We start from the raw sequence: 12,049 nt of genomic DNA on the forward strand, positions 1-12,049 counted from the left end.
AAATAAAAACAAACAAGCAGCCTTGAGAGGAAATAGGAGGAGTTTGGGGAACTCTCGACCTGAACTCAGCGTGTTTCCTGTGTCGGTGAACCTCCTGTTGAAGCACACGTGGGAATGGCAACCTACCTTGAAGGAAAGAGTTAACCTAGATGTGAACGCCCCTGGATTTAAACTCGGGACATCTGGGTTCACTTCAGATTCCATAACTGGATTCTCTTGCTAACCCATGGCAAGTAATTTTAACTCCTCACTTACATCATGGGGGGAAGGGAGTCAAATAACGTCTCTAAATCACATGTGATTTCTGAGGATAATCAGTTTTCAGGCGCTTATATGCAACTGTAGAGGGATATAATTCCATAGAAAATGCCATAGAAAAGTTCATTAAAAATGTAGAGTGGGATTTGAACAGCATGAATTCAGAGGTAGCTGGGCCTTGGGAATCCCATCTGAAATTCTTAGCAGAATTACTTTATTTTTTTTCTTTCTTCCCCTCTCTTTGCTGTCACTGATTAAAACCTAAAATACTAAAACAACAGGGGTCAAAAATCAACATGTATCTATAATTTTTACCAGTAGGTGACGCTGCTCTTCCAAGCGTTCACCACTCAGCCTACAGAGCATGGCTTTAATCGAGCGGGTCTTTCAAAAATGATGCACGGGAAAGAGAGACCCCAGCAAATCAGCACAACATGCGAGTTTGCCTTAGACTCCAATACTGAATCCGCTCGAGGAAGCACCCCCGCCGGGGGTCCATTAATTTTCACCATGTTTCACATATTTTACTCTCGTTTTTACCTCAAAGGGGTAATTTTAACAGCATAATCATTGTCAGACTTTTAGCCCACATTTTGCCAAATTGGATAAACATTTTTACCACACCTGGCCAATACGTGCCCCCGCTGTAGCTGAGAAACGACTTTTAAGACCTATAAGGCGCATTTTAAAACAGTGTAAACAGTCCCCTTCAGAGCACTGTCCCCAGCTGTAATGTCTGCAACGCTTTCCGTGTTCAGGTTAGTCTCAGGGAAGAAGGAGGGTTTGTGAGTCAGTTTCTGGGCTTTTACTGAGGACATCTGAGTTCGGTTCCCAACTCCGACCCGGCTCGCTGTTTGCCCTTGGACAAGGCAGTTAATCGCTCTATGCCTCAGTTTCCCTATATGTAAAATAGAAATTGCAATATTCCTCCAGTTCCCAGGGGGTTTATTAAGATCAATATCTTGCGATGTTCAGTAGTTACTGGTCATATAACTACGTCGATTTTTTTGCAATTCAGTGAAATTTGACCTTGTCCACGGAGCAAGGAGAGCTAAACATCTAACTCTGAGAGTGTCCTTTCAGTTTTCAAACAAAATTCTTATTTGGCCTTTTCTTCTACAGCTACTGTTGTTCCCCCTCGCTAAAAATTAAAATGAAGGGTACACAGAGGGATTTCAAAAGAAATAAGTATTCATACTTTTTAACAGAGCATGCAGCTGCTTACACAATATACCTGGAAGGCATTATTTTAATCCCATGGATTATTGAAAAGAAATGCGAGGGAATAAGGGTTTTCTAACAAATGACATAAAAACAGAACCTTGTCTGACGCTTGAACAGTGATTTACTTCCAGAACAGGAGGACCCAATGATTTATTTCCCTTACACGCATTTACAAAGACCTATTTTACTACAGTTATTTTACTGACCATTTTTAACCTCCATTTTGCAACAAATTAGCATATTTACATTATTTGTTATATTACAAAGAACCTCAATAAATGATGAGAAAATACTTTAAATAAGTTTCTTGACTAAACCCCTGCCATTTATATTCTCCAGTGGTGGCATTTTAATGCAGTCGTTCTCAGCCAGGGGTAGGGGTACCCCCGCAGATACGCAGAGGTCTTCCAGGGGGTACAGCAACTCATCTAGAGATTTGCCTACTTTTACAACAGGCTACTTAAAAAGCACTAGCGAAGTCAGTACAAACTTAAAATTTCATACAGACAATGACTTGTTTATAATGCTCTATATTCTATACACTGACAGGTATGTGCGATATTTATATTCCAAATGATTGATTGTATAATTAATGGTAAAAATAAAAAGATTTTTTTCAGTAATAGTGGGTTGTGAAGCTTCTATTTTACGTCTGATTTTCTTATAAAGTCATTTTTAAGTGAGGTGTAACTTGAGGTACGCAAGACAAATCAGATTCCTGAAAGGGGTAACTACAGTCTGGAAAGGTTGAGAACCATAAGAACATAGGAACGGACATACTGGATCAGACCAAAGGTCCATCTAGCCCAATATCCTGTCTCCTGACAGTGGCCAACGCCAGCTACCCCAGGGGAATGAACAGAACAGGGAATCGTCAAGTGATCCATCCCCAGTTGCTCATTCCCAGCTTTTGGCAAATACAGGCTAAGGACACCATCCCTGCCCATCCTGGCTAATAGCCATTGGTGGACCTATCCTCCTTATCTAGTTCTTTTTTTAACCCTGGCATAGTCTTGGCCTTCACAACGCCCTCTGGCAAAGAGCTCCACGGGCTGACTGTGCATTGCATGAAGAAATATTTCCTTTTGTTCGCTTTAAACCTGCTGCCCATTAATTGCATTGGGTAACCCCTAGTTCTTGTGTTAAGAGAAGAATAAATAACACTTCCCTATTTACTTTATCCGCACCAGTAGATATTTTATACACCTCTATCATATCCCCCCATAGTCGTCTCTTTTCCAAGCTGAAAAGTCCCGGTTTTATTCATCTCTCCTCATATGGAAGCCACTGGTTTAATACAGCAGTTTGAATAAGAATTTGGCGCTTTGGAGAGATTAGGAAGGAGTAATCTGACAGCACCACGTCCGAGCCAGAATGTGTGTTTTAAACAGTGCAGCGGAACTCCGGAGGGGCTCCGCTTCCAACCTCAACGTGCACAGCATTATCTGCAGCTGGGAAGGGAGGGTTTTTGTTCGGCTCTCCTATGTGGCTCTGTCACTGTGCCAGACTCAGGGCGCAGAGATACACCGCGCTGTCCGCCAGCTCCAGGGCTGCGATGTTCAGAACGGTGGAGCTGTCATCAGCCTGGGAAGAAAACCTCTTCTGGGCGAAACTTGCAGTGTTGCTTTGGCCGCTGATGGACTTCGCTCCTCTCCAGAGAATGTACTGCGGGGCCTGGTTCGGATACTGACGGTACCAGTGGAGATAGGCATAGCTATCGCTGGTGGTGTAAGAACAGCTGAGTGTCACAGAACCTCCAGCTGATCCAGACACTTCGGGTTCGTTGGACTGAACCGAGTTACTGAACGCAGCACCTGCAAAAAAGACAAACAGATTCATGGACAACATTTCACCTGTAGCTGAGCCGTGGAAATGATTCCACCTGCATTGCAGTTAAAGGGAATTTCAATGAAGTCTTAAAAAGAAAAGGAGTACTTGTGGCACCTTAGAGACTAACCAATTTATTTGAGCATGAGCTTTCGTGAGCTACAGCTCATGCTCAAATAAATTGGTTAGTCTCTAAGGTGCCACAAGTACTCCTTTTCTTTTTGCGAATACAGACTAACACGGCTGTTCCTCTGAAAAATGAAGTCTTAGGCGCCTGACTCCATAGGATTTACAGTTATGAGCAGGGGCAGGGTTAGCGTTTACCGTTAGGATTAAGGCGAGGGTAAGAATAAGGATGTAGGGTTATGGTGAGGGTCAGGTTGTAGCATTCGCGTTTTGGTTACAGTCTAGGGTAACCCTTAAGTATAGAGATAGGTTCATGGTTCAATGGGAATCGAGTGTCCGGTTCCCTTAGGCTTCTTTGAAATCCCAGCCCAGTTACCAAGGAAATTGAATATCCAAATGCTGAGAATAAAACACGTCTCCATAGTATCTTCTATCTATACCGCCCAAGTTTCAAACTCAAAGCTATTGCCGCTGTGTCAGAGGAACATAAACTGCAGTCTGTGAGAGCAGCTACACAACTGTGGAAATTCATTAGAAACTAACGGAGAGGAAGAGGGAGGAGTTGGGGAACTCACCGCAGATGCAGTGGGTTGAGGTCAGCCTGCAGCTGACATATTAGTGTTGTTAAGGGGCGGAGGATGGGCTTATGGACAATGGTCTGCTCTGGGATTCAGAGACCTGCTCTGCCATAGACTGTGTGTGTGACTGTGGGAAATGCTCCATGCTTCTGTTTCCCTAGATGTAAAAAAGCGAGGGGTTTCTTCTAACTCATATAGGGACTGTTGATATTTCATGACACGCTCAGGTATCATTTGGCTGGGGGATGAACTTGTCACCAGCAATAGTGTCCGGGGTTATCAGAAGAAAAATGTAACGGGATGAGGCGCCCAACTCTGTTACCCTCCTTTGAAACGCCCGGCCAGAACTCTGAAAAGAATTGTTTAAATTATTTTTGTCTTTCATTTTCTGCCTTTGCCGACAGCCTGAGTTAAAGCGAAGAGCTATAGTCTAGCATGGAAAGGTTTCTTATGACAACCTGTGTTTCTATTTTCCACCAGCAGAGGGCGATGATTTTACCACCTACGACGAGCTTAGAGTTCAGGGCTCTCGACCTATACTCTTGGGAAAATTGAATTGCAATTAAATTGTTTCCAAACAAATCCGCCCAAAATTTCAAGGTCTCTGCGATAGGCGTATTGATGTGACCGCTAGGGAGCTGGTAACAGCAGCTGGAGCCCGCTACCCAATAATCGGTATTTCTATTTCCCCATATTTCAATTTGCATATGTTACCCCCATTTCACCAAACGGGCAGTATAGTGTTAACCTAACGAGCTATTTAACAGTCTATTATCCCTTTTCAATGACATTTTTAATTCACATTTTACCTGAATTAGTATTTCTAACAGTAGTTCATTTTGTCTATATTTCACTCAAAATTGTAACCCTTTTTTACTACAAATGATTCCTTCTCCCCCCCCACTTCAAAGATATAAATAATCTCCTAAACTAGGCAAAGCTGTGTTAATAATTTCCTAAATAAATGTCAGGCCCATTATATTATCCCAGGGCGACATTTAAATTAGCTCTCAAAATAAATATGTAACTGTTAAGGGAAGTTCTATCTTTGCAATGCAGATACTCTCTTTCAATGCGCTGCTCCCCGTTTTAATGTCTGTAACAGCCCCTGCAGCAAGGCTGGGAGAGGTTTTGAACAGCCCTGCTGTGAGATTCTTTCACCGTGGGCGCTGCAGGGCGCAGTAACACACCGCTTTGTCCGCCAGCTCCAGCGCTGTGACTTTCAGTTCTGTTGAGCTCTCGTCGGCCTGAGAGGAAATTCTCTCCTTGGCGAAATCTGCAGTGTCGCTGTAAGCGTTGTGTGTCTTTGTTCCTCGCTGCAGAACGTACTGAGGGGCTCGGCTGGGAAACTGGCGGTACCAAAAGCGAGAGACGCCCGCAGTGTCACTGGTATCGTAGGAACAGCTGTGTGTCACCTACTGACCCAGACACTTCGGGTTCCTTGGATCGGACCGAGTCGCACAGGGCAGCACCTGCAATCAAGGTCCGGGTGACACTTTCAATTGCACTTGACCCATGGAAAAGGTTCCAAATGCATGGCAGTTTGAGGGTGGGGAAATTCAAAGGAATGCGGAATAGGGGCGTTATGCGCCAACAACGCCAAAGGAATTAAGGGTAGGGTTAGGGGTGACAAAGGAGAAAAAGGTTAGCGTTTAGGGGAAGGGCTAAGGTTAGGGGGAATCTATGCTGGACAGTTTGCGATTGTGCTTCGAGTTTAATGCGCAAGGAGTTTTCCGTAGAATTCTCTGAAAATTCGTGCCCGGTTACCTAGGAGATTCACTATCCAAAAACCGAGAATAACCCACGTCTCCATGGTGTCTCCTCCTGCAACCACCAAATTTCTACCTCCCAGATATTGCTGCCGCTGCAAAATAAATTACATTTCACGTCTCCTGAAGGCAGCTCGGACCGGAGACGGTTAATCAGAAACCCGCCGAGTGGGAGAGGGAGGAGTTTGGGGAGCTCGTAGCAGACACAGGAAACAAGCCGTGTTCAGGTTAGTCTGCGGCTGAAATCGCTGGGCGGTTCAGGAAAAAAGGCAAGTTTGTGAGTGCAGTTGAAATCGCGAGGTGGTTCAAGGAAGAAGGAGGGTTTGTGAGTCAGTTTCTGGTCTGGGACTGGGGACACCTGGATTCAGTTCTCGCCTCTGCCACCGACTGCCTGTTTGCCCTGGAGCAAGCCAGTTAATGTCTCTGTGCCGCAGTTTCCCTACATGTAAAGTAGATATTGTTATATTTCTCCATCTCCCAGGGTGATTGTGAGGATAAATATCTTGGGGTGATTAGCAGTTACTGGGAGGTCATATTACTGTATAGTTTTTTTTTTTTTTTTGGTTGAATGAAGTCTGAGATTGTCCAAGGAGCAATGCGAACTAGACATCTAACTCTCTGTCTTCTTTGAATGTTTCGGACATCATTCTTGAAATAATTATTTTATTTGGCCTTTTCTTCTTCAGCCATTGTTGTTCCCTGGATAGAAATTATGAAATTAAACATAAAGTGATTTCAAACAACAATAAGTATTCACACTTTTCAACATTCAGCTGGTTTCACAATATACCTGGAAGGCATTGTTTTGATCATATGGATTATTGAAAAGAAATGCGAGGCAATGAGGGTTTTCTAACAAATTACATCAAAGCAGACCCTTGTCTGATGATTGAACAGTGATTTAGTTCTGGAACATTAGGAGCCAATGATTTGTTTACATTACCCGCATTTACAAAGAGCTATTTTATTGTAATTATTTTACCCATCAATTTTAACCACCATTTTGCAACAAATTCCGTTTTTTACATGATTTATTGTATTACTAAGAACACCAACAGAGGGTGAGAAAATACTTTAAATAAGTTTATTGACTAGACCCCTGCCATTTATATTCTCTAGTGGTGGTATTTCAATGCACTTGTTCTCAACCAGGGTTAGAGGTCTTCCTGGGGGTACATCAATTCATCTAGATATTAGCCTAATTTTACAAAAGGCTGCGTAAAAAGAACTAGCAAAGTCAGTACAAACTGACAGGTTTCAGAGTAACAGCCGTGTTAGTCTGTATTCGCAAAAAGAAAAGAAGTACTTGTGGCACCTTAGAGACTAACCAATTTATTTGAGCATAAGCTTCCGTGAGCTAAAGCTCACTTCATCGGATGCATACTGTGCAAACAATGACTTGTTTATACTGCTTTATATTCTATACACTGACATGTAAGTGCGATATTTCCAATTGATTGATTTTATAATTAATGGTAAAAATAAAAAGAATTTTTTCAGTAATAGTGGGCTGTGAAGCTTCTATTTTATGTCGGATTTTCTTATAAAGTCACTTTTAAGTGAGGTATAACTTGGGGTACGCAAGATAAATCAGACTCCTGAAAGGGGTACAAATAGTTTGGAAAGGTTGAGAGCCGTAAGAACATAGGAATGGCCAGACTGGGGCAGACAAAAGGTCCGTCTAGCCCAGTATCCTGTCTTCCAACAGTGGCCAGTGCCAGGTGCCCCAGAGGGAATGAACAGAACAGGGAATCATCTAGTAATCCATCCCCAGTTGCTCATTCCCAGCTTCTAGCAAACAGGTTAGGGACACCATCCCTGCCCATCCTGGCTAATAGCCATTGATGAACCTATCCTCTATGAATTTATCTAGTTCCTTTTTGAACCCCGTTATAGTCGTGACCTTCACAACATCCTCTGACATTAACCGTTCCACAGGTTGATTGCAGGGAGAAATATTTCCTTTTGTTTGTTTTAAATCTGCTGCCTATTGATTTCATTGGGTGACCCCTGGTTCTTGTGTTAAGAGAAGAATAAATAACACTTCCCTATTTACTTTATCCACACCAGTAGAGATTTTATACACCTCTATCATATCCCCCCATAGTCGTCTCTTTTTCAAGCTGAAAAGTCCCGGTTTTATTCATCTCTCCTCATATGCCACCATGTCAAGGTTCCTCCCCCACTCTGAACTCTAGGGTACAGATGTGGGGATCTGCATGAAAAACCTCCTAAGCTTATCTTTACCAGCTTAGGTCAAAACTTCCCCAAGGTACAAAATATTCCACCCTTTGTCCTTGGATTGGCCGCTACCACCACCAAACTAATACTGGTTATTGGGGAAGAGCTGTTTGGACGCGTCTTTGCCCCCCAAAAATACTTCCCAAAACCTTGCACCCCACTTCCTGGACAAGGTTTGGTAAAAAGCCTCACCAATTTGCCTAGGTGACTACAGACCCAGACCCTTGGATCTTAAGAACAATGAACAATCCTCCCAACACTTGCACCCCCCCTTTCCTGGGAAATGTTGGATAAAAAGCCTCACCAATTTGCATAGGTGACCACAGACCCAAACCCTTGGATCTGAGAACAATGAAAAAGCATTCAGTTTTTACAAGAAGACTTTTAATAAAAAATAGAAGTAAATAGAAATAAAGAAATCCCCCCTGTAAAATCAGGATGGTAGATATCTTACAGGGTAATTAGATTCCAAAACATAGAGAACCCCTCTAGGCAAAACCTTAAGTTACAAAAAAGATGCACAGACAGAAATAGTTATGCTATTCAGCACAATTCTTTTCTCAGCCATTTAAAGAAATCATAATCTAACACATACCTAGCTAGATTACTTACTAAAAGTTCTAAGACTCCATTCCTGTTCTGTCCCTGGCAAGAGCAGCACACAGACAGACACAGACCCTTTGTTTCTCTCCCTCCTCCCAGCTTTTTTTTTTTCCATTTCCCTCTTGTGGGCAGCCTCTTGGTGTTGTTCTGCCTCCCTTTCTTGTTCCTTCTTCAGCTGCATGAGTTCTATCTGTCTTTCATGTTCCCTTTGTCTTTCCTCAGCCTGAAATTTGGCTAATTCGAGCTGTAGTCGAGCCACGGATTTTGCCATTCTAACCTCTCTGTTTTTACTAACTTTACACCCGAGGTTTAGAAATAAACAAACAAAACTTGGCTGTAAAATTTTGCTGTGCTGGAATAGAATACCTATTCTCTGATAGTGATTGTCAGCCTACAGAAAAAGACAAATTCCCTTGTCTCTGCTCTGGGCCCAAATTAAAGCAAAAAACATATCTATTCAGGGGACACCATCACAGGGCCTAATAACATCAGCCACACTATCAGAGGCTCGTTCACCTGCACATCCACCAATGTGATATATGCCATCATGTGCCAGCAATGCCCCTCTGCCATGTACATTGGTCAAACTGGACAGTCTCTACGTAAAAGAATAAATGGACACAAATCAGATGTCAAGAATTATAACATTCATAAACCAGTCGGAGAACACTTCAATCTCTCTGGTCACGCAATCACAGACATGAAGGTCGCTATCTTAAAACAAAAAAACTTCAAATCCAGACTCCAGCGAGAAACTGCTGAATTGGAATTCATTTGCAAATTGGATACTATTAATTTAGGCTTAAATAGAGACTGGGAGTGGCTAAGTCATTATGCAAGGTAGCCTGTTTCCTCTTGTTTTTTCCTACCCCCCCCCCCCAGATGTTCTGGTTTAACTTGGATTTAAACTTGGAGAGTGGTCAGTTTAGATGAGCTATTACCAGCAGGAGAGTGAGTTTGTGTGTGTATGGGGGTGGGGGGGAAGTGAGAAAACCTGGATCTATGCAGGAAATAGCCCGACTTGATTATGTAAAGAGTTGTCACTTTGGATGGGCTAGCACCAGCAGGAGAGTGAATTTGTGTGGGGGGGTGGAGGGTGAGAAAACCTGGATTTGTGCTGGAAATGGCCCACCTGTTGATCACTTTAGATAAGCTATTACCAGCAGGACAGTGGGGTGGGAGGAGGTATTGTTTCATATTCTCTGTGTGTATATAAAGTCTGCTGCAGTTTCCACGGTACACATCTGATGAAGTGAGCTGTAGCTCACGAAAGCTCATGCTCAAATAAATTGGTTAGTCTCTAAGGTGCCACAAGTACTCCTTTTCTTTTTGCGAATACAGACTAACACGGCTGTTCCTCTGAAACCTGGTTTAATACAGCAGTTTGAATAAGAATTTGGCGCTTTGGAGAGATTAGGAAGGATTAATCTGACAGCACCACGTCCGAGCCAGAATGTGTGTTTTTAACAGTGCAGCAAAACTCCGGAGGGACTCCGCTTCCAACTCCAATGTGCACAGCATTATCTGCAGCTGGGAAGGGAGGGTTTTTGTTCGGCTCTCCTATGTGGCTCTGTCACTGTGCCAGACTCAGGGCGCAGAGATACACCGCGCTGTCCGCCAGCTCCAGGGCTGCGATGTTCAGAACGGTGGAGCTGTCATCAGCCTGGGAAGAAAACCTCTGCTGGGCGAAACTTGCAGTGTTGCTTTGGCCGCTGGCGGACTTCGCTCCTCTCCAGAGAATGTACTGCGGGGCCTGGTTCGGATACTGACGGTACCAGTAGAGATAGGCATAGCTAACGCTGGTGGTGTAAGAACAGCTGAGTGTCACAGAACCTCCAGCTGATCCAGACACTTCGGGTTCGTTGGACCGAACCGAGTTACCGAGCGCAGCACCTGGAAGAAGACGAACACATTCGAGGTCATTTCACCTGTAGCTGAGCCCTGGATATGATTCCACCTGCATTGCAGTTTAAGGGAATTTGAAGGAAGTCTAAGGGATTTAGTCGCCTAACTCAATAGACATTAATGTCATGGGCAGGAGAAGGGTTGGGGGTTTAACGTTAGGTTTAAGGAGAGGGTATGAACAAGGGTTTAGGGTTATGGTGAGGGTGAACTGTCAGGCTGTGGTATTCCCGTTTTGGTTACAGTTCAGGGTACGGGTTAAGCAGAGGGTTAGGGTTCAATGGGAACTCCCTGTCTAGTTTCCTTGAAATCCCAGCCCAGTTACCTAGGAGGTTGAATATAGAAATGCTGAGACTAAAACACTTCTCCATAGTATCTTCTCTATCCACCAAGTTTCAAACTCCCAGCTATTGCCGCTGCCTGAGAGGAATATAAATGTCACGTCTGTGAGGGCAGCTACAACTGTGTAAAATTAATTATAAACCAATGGAGAGAAAGAGGGAGGAGTTCGGGTAACTCACCGCACATCCACGAAACAGAGTAAGTTCAGGTCAGCCTGCAGCTGACATATTAGCGTTGTTAAGGGAGGGGGATGGGCTTGTGGACGAGGGTCTGCTCTGGGACTCAGAGACCTGCTCTGCCACATACTCTGAGTATGTGACGATGGATAATCTATCCCTCAGTTTCCCTTGCTGTAAAATGGGGGGTTTCCAAATCTCTTGACGCACGCAGATATCATTGGTATTGGGCATTACTATGTTTGCCAGCAATAATGTCATTATTGCAGGGTTAGGATCAGGGTTCGGGTTAAGGATAGCCGGGGTTCGGATATGGGTCAGGGTTAGAATCAGGGTTCGGGTTCTGGGTAGAACGGGAGTTGGGAGCCTAATTCCATGAAGCTTCTTCCAAAAAACAGCACCCTGGTACCTAGTTGGTTAAAGACCCAAAGGCTGAGAATGAAACGCGTCTCCATGGTGCCTCAGACAGCGGCAGCCGGACAAGCTGAGAGGTCGCGGCGAGAAGAATCTTAAAGGCAACTTCTCGGAACAAGGGCTGGGAGTGGTTACTGCGAGACCAGCTGAGCAGAAGAGGGAGGGGTTCGGGAAATGCATAACAGACACAGGAAACGTGCTGGGTTCTGCCCCTGAAGCGCCAGTGAGAACTCGTGGGGCAAATTCCTTCCACTGCACTTCCTGGAAGATCGGTTTCTTATTCATTTTCATTGTTATTGTCCTTCTTGTTGCTACTCAGGGAGACGCAAATTAAAGACATTGTGGGAAGACTTAAGTTCTGTGTTGTGCGTACTGGTTTTGTCGGTGTGGATATCCTTTTGTATGTCTCTATGTCTGTGTTTGCATGTGCATGCGTGTATGTCTGCATGCTTCCGTATTTTGTGCCTTTGTGTACCTATCCAATTGAACCCATGCTGGTTTACCCCATCTGGGGAAATCCCGCCCAATGGAATTACAGTTTATTTATACCTGTGGTGGACCTGGCCCAGTTGACTCCATTTCACCCACA

At 44.0% G+C, this 12,049-nt stretch overlaps 1 gene segment (V, D, J or C); it reads right to left on the reverse strand.

Moving 5' to 3' along the window:
• Positions 1 to 10,199: 10,199 nt before the first annotated feature.
• Positions 10,200 to 11,056, reverse strand: LOC140896809 (immunoglobulin lambda variable 2-23-like). The segment is given in 2 exon segments: positions 10,200 to 10,519; positions 11,050 to 11,056. Coding segments are annotated over 2 exon segments (327 nt in total).
• Between the last annotated feature and the right edge of the window lie 993 nt (positions 11,057 to 12,049).

Source organism: Lepidochelys kempii, chromosome 13, assembly GCF_965140285.1.
Source record: "Lepidochelys kempii isolate rLepKem1 chromosome 13, rLepKem1.hap1, whole genome shotgun sequence".
Lineage (NCBI taxonomy): Eukaryota > Metazoa > Chordata > Testudines > Cheloniidae > Lepidochelys > Lepidochelys kempii.